At 41.8% G+C, this 22,150-nt stretch overlaps 1 protein-coding gene across 3 annotated transcripts in view; it reads right to left on the bottom strand.

Annotated features, from left to right (window-relative positions):
* Positions 1–295: 295 nt before the first annotated feature.
* WDSUB1 (WD repeat, sterile alpha motif and U-box domain containing 1) overlaps positions 296–22,150 on the bottom strand; it is a 61,462-nt gene continuing 39,607 nt past the window's right edge. For all 3 annotated transcript variants that reach the window (XM_030210233.1, XM_030210235.1, XM_030210234.1), the window contains exons 10-11: positions 13,259–13,399; positions 296–949 (exon numbers count right to left, since the gene is read on the bottom strand). In XM_030210233.1, the coding sequence (XP_030066093.1) occupies positions 777–949; positions 13,259–13,399 (314 nt within the window). In that variant the 3' untranslated portion in view covers positions 296–776. The remainder of the gene's footprint in view (positions 950–13,258; positions 13,400–22,150) is intronic.

Below are 22,150 nucleotides of genomic sequence, written 5' to 3'. Positions count from 1 at the left end.
GAATATGGAGAATGCCTGCATTATGATGGTTGGTCTTGAATGTATGAACTTTCCTATCAATAATGGATTTCCACTGTTTATAGGTTTTATGTAGTGTGTTGTTTTTTTTTGTAAACCATTTTGGTTTGACTACAAGGAAAACAGAGTATCATTTAAAATAAATGATATTGCTAACATCATTCTAAAGATTTATCATTTCCTAACTCTTCTATACATTATATATAATCTTTGTTTTCTCAAGATAAGTTAAATATATATATATATAAATTAAATGTTAATTTTTTTTTTTTTTTACTATATTGCTTAACTTTACAACTGTAGGAACCTGCAGTCATTTGAAATACCACTGACAAGATTACTGGTGTTTTCTCAGTCAATTTATGCCTACATAAGCTGCAGACATCATACCACAAAAACAAAATGAAGCTAAATAGGTAACATAAAACTAATGCACTAAGCCCAAGAAATATTTTTCTACATACAATCTTGGATTATTTGGTAGGATACAGACTGTCAATTAACTTTTTTAAGATGCTGCAGTTTTACTACCGCTAAGGCCAATTCGCTACTTACTAGTACAGAAGACAGCTGTTGCAAGAAAACATTTGGACTCAAACATTAAGTTCATCAGATGTCTAAAGTTCTTTAAAGCTGTCTGTAAGCAAAAGGACACTGCTTGAACAAAATCCTAAACTTGATTTCACTTCATTTTCATCCCAAAATTGAGAGAAAAACAACTTTCTGAAAGTCATACATTCTCCATCTTGGTTTTATAATTATGTAGGTTTGTTGAATGTCTCTTGAATTTCAAACCACCGATTAATAGCCATTTTTAGTGTCCTGTTTGGGGTCAGCATAAGTGACTGGAGAGGAAGATTAGTCATAGGACTTGAGCGTTTCTTGTTGCTAATCCAGTTTTCTATTGCCATCCTTTCATAGGAATAACCATCTAAAAAGAAAAAGAGTGTGTGAGTCCATAACGTCAAAATCTAGTCTTTGAAAATATGCAATTATTTATAAAAAGTTAGTTAAGTCAGGAAAAAAGTAATTGTTTATATTACTTAAACACATTACAGGGGGAGGGGAACTGGATAAATCCAGTACAGACTCAATTATTAAAACTAATTATGCAGCCACCTGGACTGCAGTCAGTTTAGCTTCAGAAGTTCTCAGCGAAACATTCTGAGACAGAGGAATCTAGCAAAGCTGCCCCTAGATTCCAAAAGTTATCTGATTTATAGAGTAATGATGTTACAGAGAACATTTCAGATTTTCTATATGTTTTGGTGTTTATTGCACTAGCATTTTGTTGCCCCATACCCCCCCCCCCCCCCCCCCCCTAGATTCAAGAGATTTATGCCTGAATATGCTAAGCTCTGGGTAGTGGATAAAAATTACTTAAAAAACAGGTGCATAGCAGTTAAAACATGTGGAAACATTCTCCCTTGGTAAGCTGAATCAAATAGAAATGAAGCAGATGTTACAGTATAGTCAGGCTATTAAGATTACATAGGCACACTGACATATGTTGAAAAAAGTTCTACTATATCTGCAAATAAAGCTTTCATTAAGGCATCAATTGTAAGCTGTTATGAAAAAAAAAAATGAGGTTTTTCCAGCTGGAGAGGGTGTTTGATATTCCTTTCAATACATAGAAGGAGACCACACAGAGCTAGACATAAATATTCCAGAAATTTAAACCAAAACAAAAAGGGGGGGGGGGGAGAAATAGGGAATGCCAGAAATGAGTAGCAAAATAGTGAAAAGTACACACATATATTTATTAAACATTTTTGCTTGAAAGATTCTGAAGCAACCTCAAACATAAAATTGGTTATCAAAGGCATAAAATGAAAGTATCACCTACACAGAATGTTTTGCAGACACAGCAGGATTGAGCAGCTACATAAGTGGGTAATGTCATTGCACATCAACTGGAACAGAACAGCTTTCCCAGAGTTCAGGACCAATCTAAATACACTTCCCAGCACATACTGCTTTCCCTGTTCACAGCATTCACCTTGGTTCTTCAGTTAGCTCTGAACTGTCAGGCGTGAGTGGGATTCTGTGCGTGATCACTCCAGTGAAAGTCCCAGATGACCTTGTTCATAAAGATGTGTAGCCACAATTGCTACAGGCCGATGTTAGATTAAAAAGGACTTTGCACTGGTAGTGGTTTCTGCAGAACTGCAGCAGAAATGGATCAGAATGTGTGGTAAAGGCATCTTTAAGATCTAAGGTGCACAATATGTCTGTCTGTCTTTAAGAATGAAGGAAGGAATTTCTCTTTGCAAAGAAATAGACTGCAGTCTCTGAGATCTAGGATAGGGTGTAGGCATCCTGTTTCTTAGGAATAAGTAAATGCTTGGAATACATACTCTCTTGCAGAGAGAGGAATTGGTTCTATAGCATTGCATCGCAGAAGATAATTTGACTTCTTTCTGTAATAGACTGGTATGAGCTTTGGCCGATGAGGCCATATTATGGGTCAGTTGAATGGCTGTATAAGAAAAGTGAGACTGTAAGCTGTTCTTACTAGTTGAATGGCCCAGGGGCGTAGCCACGGGTGGGCCTGGACGGGCCCAGGCCCACCCACTTTCCCTCCAGGCCCACCCAACATCCATCGCATGTATCGCGTGCTGCAACGAAAATGCTTGTCCTCCCCGCCGGCGCTGCCTCGGCCCCTGCACGCTACCCTGCCTCTGTCCCTGCCTGCATTCTTTTCTTCGATCGTCACGTCGTCGGCAGCGCTGCCATTCACTGAGGCAGCTCCGCTCCTCTCTGCCGCGTCCATCTGGCCCTTCGTAAACAGGAAGTGCGTCAGAAAGAGCCGGATGGACGCGGCAGAGAGGAGCAGAGCTGCCTGAGTGAATGGCAGCGCCGCCGGCGACGCAACGATCGAAGAAAAGAATGCAGGCAGGGTAGCGTGCAGGGACCGAGGCAGCGCCGGTGGGGAGGACAAGCATTTCCGTTGCAGGCGCGGTGGGACGCAGGGGTGGAGAGAGAGGCAAAGAAGGGCACGAAAGCTGCCTTGCAGCAATTCCTCAAGGCCGCCACACTACAGCAGTGGCCAGGAGGAGAAACTAGTGGTTGGGCATCAGTGTCCTTGCCCTGGGCCTGCCCCGTGAGAGGGGGTGGGGTGGAGAGAGTGAGTGAGTGAGTGAGACGGTGGGGTGGAGAGATAATTGTTTGACATGGGGGAAGGGAGAGATGCAGGAGGAAAAGAGAGGGCGAATTGTTTGATATGGCTATGGTGGGGAGAGGAAGGGAAAGGCTGCAGAGGAGTGGCAAAGGACGATAGAGGAAAAAAGTGTTGGACATGACAGTGGAGGGAAGGGAGTGAGAGAGGGAAATATTGAACATGGCTGGAGGGGAGAGAAAAAGATGTTAGACCAGGGGCTCAAGGCAGGGAGGGAGAGAGAGAGAGAGAGAGAGAAAGAAAGAAAGAAAGAGATAGTGGACAATATGGGAGAGATGTTGGACATAGAGGTGGAGCAAAGGGAAGGAGAGGTGCTGCACAAGAGAGGGGAAAGAGGGAGATATTGGATCCAGGGGCAGAAGGGAGATATGCTGGACAATGGGTAAGAGAGAGAAATGCAGGACAAAGGAGGGAGGGGTAAAAGGGAGATGTCAGGCTATGAGAGTGAAGAGAGAATAAAGAGAGAGGGGAGATGGTAATGAAATGAATGAGAGGATAGTGATTACAGGTGGTAGAAATATGGTAATGGTGCGTAGATTGAAGATGGAAGGGAATGGAAGGCTGGGAAGGAATGAGTTTGGATTTGGGTGAGCTAGTGGGTGAAAGGAGATGAAAATTTGATAGATATCTGAAAAGTAAAAAGGAGGAAAAAGTTTAGAAAGAGGGTTAAATTTGAGTAGACAGAGGCAGAAAAGAACAAAATACAGAAAGGAAAGAGCTAAAATGGAAAGATCAATATTTCAGAAGCAGTTGTAGTGAGGAAATGGAACGAGAGGAGAGAAAAGACAAATGGACAACAGTTGCTTGAAGAATTAGCAGAAGACGACGGGAAAGTGGGAAGGAGAAACTGAAACCAACATGATAGAAAAATAAAATGTCCAGACAACAAAAGGTAGAAAAATAATTTTATTTTGAATGTTTTAAATGGAATATGTTCAGTTTTATTGTGTTCAGTAGAAAAGGAAATGCATTTTTGTTTTTATTTCTCCAGTGTTGCACTAAATGTTGAGGTTCTCAGTTCAATTTTTGTCTACATATTTTTATTTCTAATTTGTAATCCTTTGTTCTGTATTTGGTGATGGTCTGTCAGTGTGAGACTGTAAGGGCAGATGGGGAGATTAAAGAGGAGAGGGCTTATTTTCTGCCCTGGGCACCAGCATGGCTAACAGCAGCCCTGACCCTTGCTGTAGCTGGTGGGGATCCCCAAGCCCTGCTAGCTGAGGACCTCCACCTAACGTGGCCAGAAATCCCTTCTGCTGAGCTTGGCAGATGGGGGCAGCATCCTTGAGCCACTGACAACTAAGCATGCATGGGGTGCCGCTATCGATGGCTCAAGGAGTTGTTGCTTCCGACCAAGCTTGGTAAAAGTAAATTCTGGGCATCTTTGTTGGAAGTTTTCCAGGTGACAGAGCTTGGGGATCTTCATCAGCTAAAGTATTTATCTTTTGAGTTGGGAGGGGGTTAGAGAGAAAATTTTGTGCCCGCCCACTTTGGGTTCAGGCCCACCCAAAATTGGCTGTCTGGCTACGCCACTGGAAGGTCCCTATGAGCTATGGTAATTTGTTCCCCCTGACACAGAGGGAAGTTAATCCAACCTCTGTCAAGTTAAAAGTGGGTAGAAAAAGGCATTATTTCCATGGCGCAGACTAGTCTGTCTCCACTAACTTCTATCCTGTTAATACACACAAATTGTCAAACCTGTTTGTGAAATAGGGAGGTTCTTTTACAGTAATAATTGCAGCAGTACTGGGTGATAGTATGTTAAGAGAAAGAAGTAGTAGTTGGTAGAACTACCAAGAAATGCTGACATGTATAACGTTTGCGGTCTCCTTTACTTTGTCACTAAGGGGCTCTTTTACTAAGTTGCACTAAAACATGGCCTGTGCTAGTAGTAGCTCGTGGGTTTCTCGCACTCTGAGGACACTTTTTAATGCAGGGGTAAAATGGCCGATTTTTTATATCAGCATTAATGGCTATGCACTAATTTTTTTAATTAGCAAGCAGTTCCATTCAATGTGGAATTTAAAAAGAGTAAGACCTTTCTTCCCAAGAACCGTTTTCCGTAACCTTGTACAATCAATGGTGCTCAGCCATCTAGACTATTGCAATGCACTCTACGCCGGCTGCAAAGAGCAAATAATCAAGAAACTTCAGACAGCCCAGGACACTGCAGCAAGACTCATATTCGGTAAAACAAAATATGAAAGTGCTAAACCCCTACGAGAAAAGCTACACTGGCTTCCACTGAAAGAACGCATCACGTTCAAAATATGCACTCTAGTTCACAAAATCATTCACGGAGATGTCAGACTTGATAGACCTACCACCCAGGAATGCTAAAAGACCATCCCGCACATTCCTTAATCTGCACTTCCCCAACTGCAAAGGCCTAAAATACAAACTAATGCATGCGTCTTGCTTTACCTACCTGAGCACACAGTTATGGAACGCATTACTGCGCAACCTAAAAACGATCTACGAACTAACTAACTTACGCAAACTACTGAAGACCCATCTCTTTAACAAGGCATACCACAAAAAGTAACAAATATGAACATATATAACTCCTCCATATATATTCAGAACTGTCTTACTATATCTGCTTGTTATACTATCATGTCTCTTATTATAATGTTACCCAAGATACTTCTGTACCAGTAATTGTATATTTTCTAACTGTATTTCCACTTACAACAATGTATTGTAAGCCACATTGAGCCTGCAAAGAGGTGGGAAAATGTGGGATACAAATGCAATAAATACACCTATTTTCTAGGTGGTAAGGGCTCACACGCGAATCACGCCCACTCTCTGCTCCCAAACACTCCCCCAGCGCTAAAAATTAAAAATTATTTCTTAGCAAGTACAAAGTGTGTACACATACCAAAACTATCATGGGATGCCTCAACCAAAGTCCCTCTCTTCCTTTCTCACTGATTTGACTCCTGGATCCTTCTTTCTTGAACCCTCCTCCCTTTTCCCTCATTCTTGGGTACTTTTAGCATTCATGCTGACAACCCCTCTGATTCTTACACCTCCAAATTGACAGTCCCTTCAATTTCCCTTACTCACTTGGTGGCTATCCATCAAGGGGTATTTAAAAAAAAATAAATCTACCACCTAGTATGTAGAATGCTCTCTTCATCTTTCTGTAATGTGATGTCTTTGTCTAAAATTTTTAAAAGAATATTTTTTTTTAAAGGCGTTTAATCTCTCTCTCCCAGAGGGGTGGGCCAGTCTTGGAATTTGAATAATGGAACCTGTTAGAAGGGTCTTAAAAGGTGAAGGTCATTTGAGTAATATGTCTGTGCGATTGTTTCTTTGTAATGATTCCTGTCCTATATGATTATTGGAGTTATGTTTTTATATACATAGTAAACATAGTAGATGACGGCAGAAAAAGACCTGCACGGTCCATCCAGTCTGCCCAACAAGACAAACATATGTGTAAACCTTACCTTGATTTGTACCTGCCTTGTTCAGGGCACAGACCGTACAAGTCTGCACAGCAGTACTTCCCGCCTCCCAACCACCAGTCCCACCTCCCACCACCGGCCCCGGCACAGACCGTACAAGTCTGCCCTCCACCATCCTCGCCTCCCAACCACCAACCCCTGCTCCGCCACCCAATTTCGGCTAAGCTTCCGAGGATCCATTCCTTCTGCACAGGATTCCTTTATGCATATCCCACGCATGTTTGAATTCCGTTACCGTTTTCATCTCCTCCACCACCCGCGGGAGGGCATTCCAAGCATCCACCACCCTCTCCGTGAAAAAATACTTCCTGACATCTTTCCTGAGGCTGCCCCCCTTCAACCTCATTTCATGTCTCTCGTTCTACCGCCTTCCCATCTCCGGAAAAGATTTGTTTGCGGATTAATACCTTTCAAATATTTGAACGTCTGTATCATATCACCCCTGTTCCTCCTTTCCTCCAGGGTATACATGTCGATGAAGTAGACCGAATATCTATGATTTTATTGTAAACTGCTGTGATCTGTGTTGTGGCCAAGTGCTATAGCAACTGTGAATAAACTAAGTTTCTTGCTTTAACCTCCTCTTTCAATCTCTAGCTATGCTCCACTACCCCTTCTCACCAGCAAGGCCACTGCCTCAATCTTATCTTCTTCGCCAACTGCTCACTCTCTAATTTCTCCATCTGAGCAGGGCCGCCGAGAGCCTGAGCCGGGCCAAGGCCGCCCCCCCCCCCCCACCCGAGGTCGCCGGGCCCCCCCTCCACCCGCTACTGGGCCCTGAACTAACCTTAAACGCCTCCTTCCTTTCCTTTCACCACCTTCGCGGCAAGCAGCAGCAGGGCAGACCTCTCCTTCCTTCCGTGCTCCGCCCTCGCGGACATTACGTCAGGCGAGGGCGGGACACGGAAGGAAGGAGTGGCCTGCCCTGCTGCTGCTTGCCGCGAAGGTGGTGAAAGGAAAGGAAGGAGGCGTTTAAGGTTAGTTAGTTCGGGAGCGACGGCGGGCGGGCCTGACTGCGGTGGCGCCGGACTTTTGTCACCCCTGTCCCCCCCCTCTCGGCGGCCCTGCATCTGAGTTCTTCCCCTCTGGGATCACCATCATCTGATAACCTTCACACTTAATTACCCTCTCCCAATCTCATCCATCTCCATCAAACATTTTAGACATCTTCAGGCTATTGACTCTTGTATTCTCTCCACTACTGTTTTACCTCTCTTCTCATCCACTGTGTCTATCAGGCTTTCTCCCCTCCAATTTCCCATTTTGTAAGGTGTACCAAGCCCAAGCCTTAGCTGACCTCCAGAATTTGCTACCTTCATTCTTGTGCCTGCCTAATCCCATGCCAACTTCCTACATTTCAAATTCTTGCTGACCTCCTTCCAAAACAGTACTACTATATCCATTTGACAAGCTCTCTTGGCTCCACCCTCACCTCTCTTTGTCACATTGAATTCTCTCCTCAAAATGCCTCCACCTCCAACCCCCCTTTATTTTCTCCCCAGACTACAGCTAAGTAGTTCCATGATAAGGTTCACAAGATTAACCTTGACTTCTCCATCAGGTCAACTTCCTCTCTCCTTCCCCTACTTCATCCTCAAAACCATCCTTTAACCCCTTCCACCCTTACTTAATTTTATAAAACCACTGAAGAGGAACCTACATATCATCCTTCCTCCTCTAAACTCACTATCTGTTCCCTCTGATCCCATTCCCACTCATCTTTCCTACTGTCACATGGTTAATCTTTCACCTTCCACTGCAATTGTTCCTGATGCCTTCAAACATGAAGGCAGATAAAGACCAATCTGCCCATCAATGCCATCTACTCTATCACTCCCTTAGATATCCTATGTACTTGTCCCAAACCTTTTTGAATTCAAATAAAGTTTTTTGTCTCCACCACCTACACCAGGAGGCTGTTCTATGAAGTAGCATTTCCTCACCTTACTTATAAGTCTATCCCCTGTCCCGCCTTTTTTCCTAAATTTACTTATTGAGATTTTTAAGTCTCTCCACATAATCTTTATGACAAAGACCACTGACTATTTTAGTGGCCATCCTCAACCAACTCCCTCCTGTTTACATCTTTTTGAACATGTGGTCTGCAGAATTGTACACAATATTCTAAATGAGGTCTTAAGCAGAGTCTTATATAGGGACATCACCTCCTTTACAGGCCATTTTGCTGTGTCATCAACCAAGAGGAGGGAGGCAGGCTGCGACCCTCCTCCAACTAAGGTAGGGGGGGCCGGGAGGGGGCTGTCCTTACGCTGGACCACCAGGGATCACTCGGACAACGCTGGGGGGGGGGGGGGGAGTTGGGGTGGGCTCGCTGGGTGGGAGGGGGTTTTGCCGGCGGCCACTAGACCTCCAGGGACCAATTTTGGGGGGTTGGGGGGCTGGAGACCCACCGGATCTCCAGCCCTCCCTGAACTTGGGAGGGTGGGATTGTCGGGAGGACTGGAGGTCCTCCAGACCTCCAGCCCCCGTTGCTCGGGCTTCGGGGCAGAGTGTTAGTTGATGGGGGCAGGGTGTTTGACAGGTATGGGCTTTTGACAGCCCAGACCTGTCAAACAAGTGCAGGAGGATTGTGCTGAGCTCATGCTCAGGCACAATTCGCCTGCACTTCTACCCAATCAGAGATAATTGCGCTGCTTAAATTTGCATGCATTATCTCTGATCATCGGTGCGGTAAAGCCCCACGCTGTTCCAGCGCTATTTTAGAGCGCTGTTTGGAACAGCACAGGGCTTTTGATCATGAGGGCCTGAGACAGCAGCTTCTAGGACTTGCAAAGTGAAGGTATCAATAAACAAAGTCAGGGAGCAAAACATGTACTAAGGATCTGCTGCAAACTGCAGGCTAACACTCTCACTGCCAAAATACTAGACAACTTTCTTACAGTTGCAGGAAGCAGTAAAGACTGAAGTAGCCGCTTAGTGGTTACATCAGCAGGTTGAGAGAGTTTGAACCACTGATGCTTTTGTGATCTTGATCAAGTAAGTCCCTTTACCCTCTGTACTGGTTCAGGGGAAAAAATATACATATACATACACACACACACATACAGCGTCATTTACTAAGCAGCATTAACACATAAAGATTAAAGTTTGTTAATGCAAGTTAGCAAATTGGCTCCATTAAGAATAAGCACATAACTCTCATTAACACAGATGAGTAAATAAGGCCCTTAGCCATAGCTCTCTGGGGAAGAGACATACCAACTGCAGATGAATTTATAACATTCAAAGTTTGTTCCTCAAGTAGTCACAGAGGACACCGATAAAAATGCACTTTGAGCTAGATTCTATCTATGGCACCTGAAAAATACGCCCCCCCCCCCCCAAAAAAAAAAGCCTAAATTTAGGTGTATTTTATAGAATCTGTGCAGATTATAGAATACACCAAGTGTAAAACTTGGTGTAAATCCAGACACCTAAATTAGGTGTATTCTATAACCATGGGCATAGATTTGAGAGATGATCATGACTCACCCATGGCCATGCCCCCCTTTCAACTATGCGACTTTTAGAATTTATGCACTTCACATTATAGAATGCGTTTAGACAGTTCTGCGTGTAAATTCTAATTAACACCAATTAGTCAATTGCTTAAGTGGCAATTTCAGCACCAATTGGCTTGTTTAATTAAGTTGCATGCACAAATCCAGAATACCACTGGGTTGTGTGTGCAACTTAAGTCATACTATATAGAATCATGGGGATAATGTGCACATGCATGCAGCATGCAGGGGTGCGTGTGGTTTCTAAACAAATGTGTATAATGTGCGAATTATATGAATGAAAACACTATGTGTGTGTTTTGAGCATGTAAGGGAGTTCCCCACTGAATGCTATGAAGGTTTGCAGACATGCAAGTTACCCTGTGGAAGACCTTTTGACCAATCATGGCTTTGAACTTACACACCAATGCAGTGTGAGATTTATAGTTCCCCATTCTACCTATTGACATCTGCTGCAGGTCTCATAATGCATCATGTTAGGGTTGCCAGAAAACCAGATCTGGTCTAAAACCTCCCTTTTGGAACCGTTAACTTGGCAGCTCTGGGTCTGCAATAAGGTAGTATAGAAAGCCTTGAGCCACTACTGGAAAAAAAATAGGAGCTAAATTTACACCCAATAACAGTTGTGCAGTCAGATGGTTTTAGCCTCCTGCCTTTAGTTCATGTTGACATCACAGCTAGTGCGTGCTCAGTGTGGTTTCCCTTTTTCTAGCAGAACTCTATCAGGAAAATTATGAAAGTCATATGTATAGTAACAAGGTTTGTGAAACTGTCTGTGGCTCTGGTATGGATTTCCCCAAATGCCTCCTTATAGGCTCATTAATCGCCCAACTTGTTGCTGTTAAAAATTGGCTTCAAAGTTCAAAATTTGTTTGGTCTTCTTGAGTATTGTGTTCTAGGCATGCGTATAGTAGACAGAGAAACTTTAAAAAAAAAAGTACTTACAGTCTGCCTTTATCTCAAAGAACTTTAGAAACACAAAACATAAAAAGACACAGTCTTTAATTTAACTACTAAAGTAGAAACTTTTATGCTTCATGCTGAAAATAATATCCTGTTATCCATACTAGAGATTATGCATTTATGCCTCTGAAGCGTTATGATTACACAGCATGATGGTGTAAAGTGCTAGGTAAAGTCAGACTCCCCCCCCCCTAATATATGTATCCCTGGTAACACACAATGGGGCCAATCAAGAAACCTTGCATTAGAGCCAGGTGTTAAAGTTTAGCACACAGTTTCCTAGCATAAACAAAGCAGTAATCAAACAAGCTGCAGATACACACAAAAAATGTGCACCAACACGGGAGAGTATACTGGAAGCACGTGCACACGAGTTTTGCTGGCAGCAGCTGTATTTTGCACACAGACACACAAAAAAAAAAAAACCCAACAACTTTGTAGGTCTTAGCTAGGGCTGCATTATTGAATCATAATTATTCACACAATTAAAAACTAGGTTATTTATTTTTGTTCCCACTGCATCTCCTTGTGACTCTGGGCAAGTCAGGTCACCCTCCATTGCACAGAGTCACAAGGAGCTGAAGTGGGAACACAAACAAACAAACAAACAAACATTTAATTAAACAATTAATCATGTAATTAATCAAGATTACAAATTTTAATCAAAATGCAGCCCTAAAAAAATGGAATGAAAAGATAAGAAATATAAAATATAAACTGAAAAACTACAAATTAAAGAATCAAAATCAGCAGGCAGAACAGCTATAAACAGCCTTAGTTTTCAGTCTACTTCAGAAATGCAGCCCTACTTAGTTTCAAAATCCTCTAAGTCCAATGCAATTAATATGGACTTAGCAGATTTTGAAAATAAGCTCTTCAACTGTAACTTCATAGTAAATTTAAAGCAAATCAGAGAAAATATTTCTTCACTCAAACTCTGGAATTTGTTGCCAGAGAATGTCGTAAAAGCAGTTAGCTTAACTATGTTTAAAAAAGGTTTGGATAACTTCCAAAAAGAAAAGTCCATAAGCCGATGTATTGTACTGTTCTGGGATCTTGCCAGGTGCTTGTAACCTGGATTGGCCACTGTTGGAAACAGGATACTGGGCTTGATGGACCATCAGTCTGTCCCAGTATGGCAAAGCTTATGTTCTTTTGTTTGTATCGGCACTATGAGCAGAATGCACATATGTATCTGCATGAGCTGGAATGCTGCGCTGTGTATAGGTATTGAGAAACCTGCAGGTGTGCAGAGTGTTTTAATATGCATGTGCTATATTGCTATTTTGCACATATTCCTTTAATATTATTCTGCTCAGAAATATTGTATTGTTAATGTCAGCAGCCCATGACGTCACTGTTTGTTCTAACACATCTCTCCCTCAGCTCCTCACTCCTTGCTCTTATTTTTTAATCCCTTCCCTTCAACAAAACTAGAAACAGCTGTGTGTGCTTCATATTTACAGTAAAAAGAACAAGTATAAAATCCTCACTAATGCTGACCACAGAATGAGCAACCTTTCACTCCTCAGACATGATATTGTCCCATCTTTTATGCACTTCTTTACATCTCGATTTAACAACCTTACCTTCATTACCATGAGATTTCAATGAGCTGTATCGATGTCACCATGAGTGTTTGTATACAGCTGGCTCATGTGCAAACCTCATTTTAACACAGGGTTCCCCTGGTTGCTCACAAAATTGTTAATGGAAACCATGCTAAGTTGTGGGCAGTGTACCACACTTTGTTACATTAGCCCCAATGAGCCTTGGTCTATAAAGGTTACGCTCCTAAATTTACAAGCATAATTTATGCTCCTAAATGAATGCTAAATCTATGTGTCCAACAGGTCCTAAATTAGGAGCATAAATTTGCAACATGGATTACGCTCCTAATTTAAGAGCATAAATTTAGGAGCATAACCTTTATAGAATAAGGCCCAATATGCTTCATTTACAATGAAGTATGCTGGGCACACTGCTGCATATGGGAAAAATGATATTTAGCCAAATACACTAATCAGAACAGTCTTGGGGAAAAAAGAAATCTACAAATTTGTTTGGTATTAATTAGCTACAAATACAGAATACCATACCTGATGCAATAACAGGATCCCTCATAAGTTCCCTCGTTATTGGGCAGAGGAATTCATCTGGTATACTACAAGAAGTCGATTCCAATCTGATTTTCAGCTCTTCAATTTTTCTTACGACTTTATTGCGCAGCCCTAGAGACTCTTAAAACAAAAATGGAAAAATGGTCCTTTACACTCTACTCGTATACATTCCTTGTAGCTGCATCACTTCTGAATGTAAACCCAAGTTTAAACATCAAAAAGAAGCAATGACAAGTAAAGAGCTGCAACTCTTACAAATTCACTCCGAATAAAAAAAAGGTTTTGATCATGAACTGACATTCTCAGTTTAGAGAGATTACCATCACATGGACGGACAGGATTAAACAGTGACTCCCATTATTATGCCACAGCAATTTCATAGATGTACTGTGATATTTTAATTGAGGTCATATTTCATCAACAGACTCAAAGAACCATATTCAGCAACAGGCAGTCTGCATGCAAACACTTTTATACCTACAAGAGGTGCAGCAAGGGCAGGGAAGAGAGGTCCCACCATATAGGGGACAGGAGGCATGGCAGAGGTGCCAAGGCTGCCGCCTGAGGATCTATAGGAGTTGGCAGAGGTTGTGGAGAAAACAGCAGAACAGAGGGATGACATTGACACCACTCCTGGTGGCTGCTAATGCTAGTACTGAAGACAAAAAGGGGGAGGCAGGGAGGAGTTGAGAATACAAGAAGAGGTAAGGAAGGAATATAGGGGTCCTCTTACTAAGGTGTGCCGAAAAATGGGATGTGCTAGTGTAGGCGCAGATCCATTTTTCAGCACACCTGTAAAAAAGGCCTTTTTAAAATTTTGTCAAAAATGGACGTGTGGCAAAATAAACATTTTCAAAGCACTTAGACACAAAGTACCATAGGTTACTATGGTACTTTGTGTGTTTCAATGCTTTGAAAATGAGTCCCTAAATTACACAGGGATGACATTTCCCAGGTATGAAATAAAGTCAAAAAAGCACAAGGAGCCTTCAAGAATAGGGGGTATCAAATCAGTACTTGATTAAGCAGACCTGACATGGTCCATGGTCCATGGTCCTGCACAGGACTCCTGATGCAGGCGGTTTCGCCGAAGCAATCGTCAATAATGTGTGAATCAGTCAATAAAGGAGTCAATCTAGTTGGAAGACAGAGATGCCAATGAATGGCGCCAACCCACCAGAAAAAAAACAGTAGAAGAGCTGCTGCACTGCGAGAGCCTGTTTCAGACACCAAGACATCCATGGAAAAACACCTTCCATGGCAGGAGGGTCATAAATCAAAATCCCTATCTGTTCCTGCCCTTCAGATTCTTATCAACCTTTTCACTGATTTATTACAAAAGACTTTGAGAGAGAGCAAGAGAATCAAAGACCAAAAGCTTGGGAATAGAATGACTACTAATATAATGCAATATCTTTTTACCTCCAATGAATGTTTTCCGCAAAAGCTGTAGATTTTTACATAGTTTATATTCCTGTAATTAGAAAAGGTTCAAAGAAGAGCAACCAAAATGATAAAGGAGATGCAACTCCTCTCATAGGAGGAAAGACTAAAGAGGTTAGGACTCTTCAGCTTGTAAAAGAGATGGATGAGGGGAGATATGATGGAGGTCTACAAAATCCTGAGTGGTGTAGAACGAGTAGAAGTAATTGATTTTTTTACTCATTACAAAAGTACAAAGACTAGGGGACACTCAAGGAAGTTACACGGAAAAACTTTTAAAACAAATAGGAAGAAATATTTTTTCACTCAATGAATAGTTAAGCTCTGGAACTCTTTGCCAGAGGATGTGGTAACAGGAGTTAGCATATCTGGGTTAAAAAAAAAAAGGTTTGGTCAAGTTCCTGGAGGAAAAGTCCATAGTTTGCTATTGAGACAGATATGGGGTTTACCTCCTTTGCTGCCAGCCCTCACTCAGTAACCAGTCATTCTTTCTCTGATGGGCCACTGTACAACTCCCCATCATAATTTGAATGACAAAATATTACTCTTAACATGACACAGAAAGGTTCCACAAAAATATTAATAAATTGCATAGGAGATATACCTATCTTTTACTATTATAAATGTATGTACATTTTTGGTAGCATATATAGAAACCTAATATGACCTGTCTCCAGAAGTGTTGATCAATTTCCACTCATGGAAATAGAAATTAACCCTACCCCAGATAGGGCATTTTAACTTTAGTTAGTTTTTTTCTTTTTTTTTTATAATTTGAATGAGGTTTTATTAAACACATTCTAAATGAACAACAAACAAGCCTATAAGGCCAACTCGTACATAATATCATACAGCAAAGTGCAAAATACAAAAGCAAAAAAAGAATCCCTATGCATAACAAACCTCACTACAGACCCAAGAAGGCAGCAGCCTAGCAGCAAGAGAAGGAGGGCTGGAGAGCTAGAGAGAGAGAACGGCTGGGGAAGAGGAGAGGCAGGAGTGATGCTTACTCATATGCAAAATGGTGGTGCCCTGTCCCACGAGGTACATCCTGAGATGCATCAGGCAGGGCTTGTCTACCATATAAGGGATTTTCTCCCTTATATGATGCGAAGGCCCCCCACGGTGCATTATGCAGGGCGGGCTGCTGCCACTTTGCAGATGGCTGTGCCTGGAGGCAGGAGCAAGTGGGCATTGCTCCTACCTCATGTGAGTTACAGGGTCAGGGGAGCTACCAGGGATTTTTTTTTTTGAGTGGGGGAAGGGGAAGGAGGAGACTACTAGACTACCAGGGAATCTATGTGTATGGGGGAAGGCAGAGCAGGCCACCTGACCATATGGGCATTTTGTTTTTTTAAATATTAGTGGAGGGGGTCAGATTGGGGGGGCAGGCAGGAACAAGTGTCAGGTTGGGGAATGTTTGTCAGGGCATTGGTTAGGGTGTGTTGCCATGACATGCTTCAAATCACTTGACATTTAGAGCTGTGAAAGATTACTGCTGCAATTTTAATCACAAATACAAACAACAAAAAAACCCCTCCCTCTGGTAAGCAGGCTGGCAGCAAAGTCAAGGGACGACAGCCCTAACCCGACCCTGAGGAAAGTTAATATGAAACCCACAGTGTCGGGTGTATCGTTTATTACAGGGGAGAGCAGTCTTTTCTTTATAACGTGAAAGCAATCTGGACATTGGAGCCCTTAGCATTTGGTGGTTACCGGCGCAGGGCTATGAGATAAGTGAAAATATTTACTATTATTATCATTATATCTTTGCTTTGATTGAAGATTTATGCTGGCTGAGTTGATTACTGGAAGTGAATTTGTTTGATTAGTATTTGAGGGGTGAATGATTGCACTTAGAACACAAAAAAAACCCACATTATTGCACAAAAGTACCACAATGCGAGCGAGTGACCCAATGAATGAAGTGCAATATTTCACCCGTTAGTGGTCTTGAAAGACTACCACGTGGGTGCTTAAGTTTCTGAGGACGCTCCTCCTTTATGACTGAATTGGGTACATTCTCCTGGTTATACATTGGCAATTTTAATCACAACAGTAATTTGCATACTCATTAGTTTAAGCATGCCACGGCAATTTTTTTAACGTTAACTTCGCAGTAGAGTGAACACTCTACTACAAGTCTTTGATCATCAGCCCCCAAGGACACTAGAGTTCAAATCATGCTTCTAACACTGATGCTCCCTATGACCTTAGGCGAGTCACTTTACCTTTCAATGCCTTAAGAGACTGTAAGCCCTCGGGGTCAATGAACCACCTACTTGTAAAAGAACTTGTAGGAGCCTTGGGTTCATTTGGAAACACAGCTAATCAAGTCTACAATGCAAACCTTGCGTTACTGAGGCATACTGTTACAAAATTCTTTACGTATTTATGGAATCAAATGTTGCTCCTCATTTGGTATAGTATATGGCATTGCCATTCCTTCAAAGTACAATATTTCTTTATTTGTAGTACAGTAATATTTTCATAGGGTACTTGAGCCCAAGGCAAGCCAGTCTCATAATTCCTAGATTTAAAGAAATCCTATTAAAAAAATGTAAGCCAAAGGAAAAAAAAACATTCTAGAAGGCTAACAGAACACCAGAAGACACATCTTTAATGCAGAGTCAATTCAGGATAAGAAAGGGCCTAAGAGTTTGAAGGCTCCACTATCCTTACAACTGAAAGAATCTATAGTACAACACTGACATCATGTGGCCACTGTATTGTACTCCGGGCATGTATATCCTCTGGATAACTAATTGTATTTATTGCTAACCACAAACGCAAAAGTAAGATGGAAGAAAATTTGTGCATCGAACTAAAATGATTTTGATAGAAACAGATATGTAATTCTCAGTAGCATAACCATGTGCTCTGTACATACAGTGAACACATAAGCAAATATAAATGGAATTCTAAAGGAATAAATTACACCTCATGACATAATAACGTATCTGTTTCACTGTTTACATGATTACAATACTAAAGCAAACTGCATCTCTCATAATCCATAAATATTATAAGAAAGATGTAGTGTCCTCCGATTAAAACGTAACACTATAATCAATACTTTTTATAGGTCTGACAAATTCATTTTATTAACTAATAGAAAATTTAACATTTTATACAATGAATAGAAGAAACAGCTACTCCATGTCATTAATCTGTATCTGGAAGGGTTCCAGAGAGGAGCAGCCTAGTGGTTGGAGCAGCAGGCTGAAAACCAGGGCTCAATTCTCACCGACACTTGCCCAAAGTCAGGAAAAAGTCACTTAACTCTACCTGCCTCAGGTAAAAAAGGAAATGTTAGCAAGTAAGACCAATTTTTTCTTCGCTTTTTCATCCTAACCAGTCCAATCCAGAACGTATGGGATGTAACAACATAGTCCTTACACTGGATGGGAAGAAGGCATTCATGCTGCCAAGATCCCAGCTCCAAAAAACAGCTCTCTCTTGCTCACACATCTAGACTGTAAAACATGGCAAAAGAAATGTATTTATTTAGATTTGCTCACATCTTTTTAAACAGTAGCTCAAGGTAAGTTACATTCAGTTACACTGGATATTTCCCTGTCCCTGGATGGCTCACAATCTGTACCTGAGGAAATGAAGGGTTAAGTAACTTGGCCAAGATCACGAGGAGCAGCAGGGGGATTTGAAACAGGCACCTCTGGAAGTCAAAGCCGGTGCTCAAACCACTAAGCCACTCCCAGGCAGTGGCTGTAAATCTCTTCTGGGTAGAAGGGCTGTGATTTGGCCTAAGAATAAGGCTCAGTAGCAATGTAAGGGTTTCAATGAAATCAACCTGGTGTGGGTAAATCAACAGTTTCCAACAATTCCACCAGACCAAAAAATATATAACCCAGCTAAAGAACTTTTTTTGTTATTTTTAAATTGCAGTGCTCAGTAGTGCTGTAGTGTCCTTTAGTATAACACCTTTGTTTTACCGGCAGGGAATGTTTAATGCTGTGAGAATCGGAAGGCAGGGAGGGCGTGTGCTATGATGTGAGACTGCTGCAGTTCCAATCCAGAGACATTTGGTCTAAAGGACACTAAAGCACTACTGAGCACTGCAATTTAAAAAAAAAAAAAAAAAAGTTCTTTAGCTGGGTTATATATGTTTTAGTCTGATGGAATTGTTGGAAACTAAGAATAAGGCTGCCAACTGGATGCAGATTCTCAGGACAGGGTTGATCCACTCCTGGGTTTACCCTGTTGAATACAGGGACTTGGTTCTGATTTCCCCATTGCATTCTCTAAGAAAAACAAGACTACAAGTCGCAGCATGCACTGGGATAAACCCAGGACTGGATCAACCCTGTCCTGTGAATCTGGATCCAGTTGGCAGACTTACCCAAGAAGCTGCCATTCCTCCAGTTGAATGAGCCCCGAGAACCTGGGGAACTACTTAATCTTTGAGATGATAGGCCGAAGCAATGGCTTCCTTCAGTCAGTCAATGAGCAATGGTGTCTTTGTGGCTCTCACCTTTCCTAGCCCCACCGAAAAGCACAATCAGATCTATGAAAACGTATTAGTTACTTCTAAATAATGCGGCAATGCTCTACAAATATCGAAACACTTTAGGATTTCATATTATTCTTCCCAATCTTCCTTTGAAAGAAGGGTAAAATGACCTCCTCATTCAGATGGAAAACAGATACCATTTTGGGAAGAAAGGAGCAAAATGTAGGACTTGAAACTTCCACTTTTTGTAAATTGCAAGAAGGGATCTCGACAGGATAAGGCCTCTAATTCTGAAAATCTCTTGGCCAAGGAAACTGATACCAGCTTCAACATAAGATCCTTTAAAGATATAATCTTGAGAGGTTCAAAAAATGCCCACAAAACCAAATTAAGATTCCAAACTGGAACTATAGGACACACTGGTGGTCACAAATGAACCACTCCTTTAAGATAACGTACAACATTTGGACACGAACCCACCAATGCTCCTTCTAACCAGCATGTGTAACATGCCATCGCTGCCACTTGCATTTTTAAGGAGGATGAGGAGACCCTTTTTCAACCCTTCCTGCAAAAATAAGTTCAAGTTCAATTGTATTTGACATACTGTCTATAAAACATCAATATCTGGGTTACTGATGCTTGAAAAACAGACTTTTCTTCGCATACCATACTTCAAAAACTCTGCAGACTCTAGCATGGACCAATGAGGTAAAGTACTTCCTTGCCTGCAATAGAGTCACAATGAGACATCTGTATAGCTGTTTTGCCTCAAACGCAATCTCTCAATGACCAGGCTATAAGACTTGTCCATGACTACTGGTCCTTGAAAGAACAGCTCTCATCCCTGAGGTAGTTTGAGGCTGCCCCCTATCTACCAAGGAGGTGCCACTAGGATTATCAGTCTGGGTAAGATGCTATCTTCTGTAAAAGATGGTTCAACCGCTGGACAAGGGTCAGACCAGAAAAAAGTCCGAACCTGTAGGAAATTGAGTCTGTGCTGACAGGAGGAGAAACAGCCAGTGGAAATGGACACTGCCCACAGGAGGGACTGTATACATGTACATATTCTTTATTTGTAATTTCCTTTGTAAATGATCCTGGAAGAAAGAAAGTGGTATGGGATTTCCCCTGAGGAATGACAGAAGGATTTGGAGTCTAGCTGAAGTTATCCAGAGTTGGATTGCTGAGATTGTGCTGTTGCAGAGTTGGAGAATAAAGGTTTGAGTTCTTGCTTAAAAACTATTGCCTAAAGCATGGTTCTTGAGGACAGAGGACAAACCCCCAGATAGCATGTCTCCCAAACCTCCAGATCACAATTCCGGAACTTTAATCCACTCCCAGCTTGGTATGAGGATGGACTGGACCTAAGAGGCGAGTGATATGAGTAAGTGGTTGTGGAATTGTCCCTGCCAGCCTGGGTCCAAGTGAACTGAGTCTAGCCAGAAAGAAAGAAAAAAAAAAGGGCAAGACTCGGGCTACACAGATAATGTGGGAAATAATGTGATCGAATGATATCGAGACCCAACTCGGACAAGTTTAAAAGTTATTTAAGCAGATTTTGTATAGGACAGGAAAAAGAAATCTTGCAGCAACTCGCATCAAACCTCTTCCCTTTAAAAGAAAACAATACGATCTCCTAGTGGAATCTCTTTTGAAATCAAATCAGTTCTTGTATACTGCTAAAATCCCCTTTCCAGGGTTCAGTGCGGTGAGAATGGCAGATGAAATTTAATGTGGACAAATACAAGGTGATGCACATTGGGAAGAATAATCCGAATCATAGTTACCTGATGCTAGGGCCCACTTTGGGAGTCAGCACTCAAGAAAAAGTTCTGGGTGTCCTTGTAGATAATATACTGAAATCTTCTGCTCAGTGTGCAGCGGCGGCCAAAAAAGCAAACAGGATGCTAGAAATTATCAAGAAAGGGATGATAAGACCGAAAATATTATAATGCCTTTGTATCGCTCTATGGTGTGTCCGCACCTTAAGTACTGCGTTCAGTTCTGGTCACCATATCTCAAAAAAGATATAGCAGAATTAGAAAAGGTTCAAAGAAGAGCAACCAAAATGATAAGGGGGATGGAACTCCTCTCATATGTGGAAAAGCTAAAGGGTTAGGGCTCTTCAGCTTGGAAAAGAGACGGATGAGGGGAGATATGATTGAGGTCTACAAAATCCTGAGTGGTGTACAACGAGTAGAAGTAAATTGATTTTTTACTCGTTCCAAAAGTACAAAGACTAGGGGACAGTTGAGAAAGTTACATGGAAATACTTTATTTATTTATTTTTTTACATGGAAATACTTTTAAAACAAATAGGAGGAAATATTTTTTCACTCAACGAATACTTAACCTCTGGAACTCTTTGCTGGAGGATGTGGTAAAAGCGGTTAGTGTATCTGGGTTAAAAAAGGGTTTGGACAAATTCCTGGAGGAAAAGCCCATAGTCTGCTATTGAGACAGACATGGGAAGCAACTGCTTGCCCTGGGATTTGTAGTATGGAGTGTTGCCACAATTTGGGTTTCTGCCAGGGACATGTGACCTGGCTTGACCACTGTTTGGAAAACAGGATACTGAGCTAGATGGACCATTGGTCTGACCCAGTATGGCTACTCTTATGTTCTTATCTGCTACCGACACGGTGTTAAGAGAGTGTGCCTCAATGTAGGCGCATAAATGCCAACTTATGCTAGTATTCTGTAATGGAATCTGGCTGCCCAAACGCCGTTATAGAATTGGTGCTCAGTGAACTTCATCTGGACACCAAATTTGCAGTGCCCAGTCATAGAATTGCCCCCTTAGATTGGAAACCCTTTAGGGATAGGGAAATATTTAATGTACCTGTATGTAACTTGCCTTGAGCAACTACTGGAAAGGTGCGAGCATTAAGTCTCATTAAAAAAAAAAAACCCTACTACAGCTTTCTTCGAAAATGAGACTAATTTATGCCAAA

Source organism: Microcaecilia unicolor, chromosome 7 (genome assembly GCF_901765095.1).
Source record: "Microcaecilia unicolor chromosome 7, aMicUni1.1, whole genome shotgun sequence".
Classification (NCBI taxonomy): Eukaryota; Metazoa; Chordata; class Amphibia; order Gymnophiona; family Siphonopidae; genus Microcaecilia; species Microcaecilia unicolor.
This window is presented reverse-complemented; position numbering and strand designations above follow the sequence as displayed.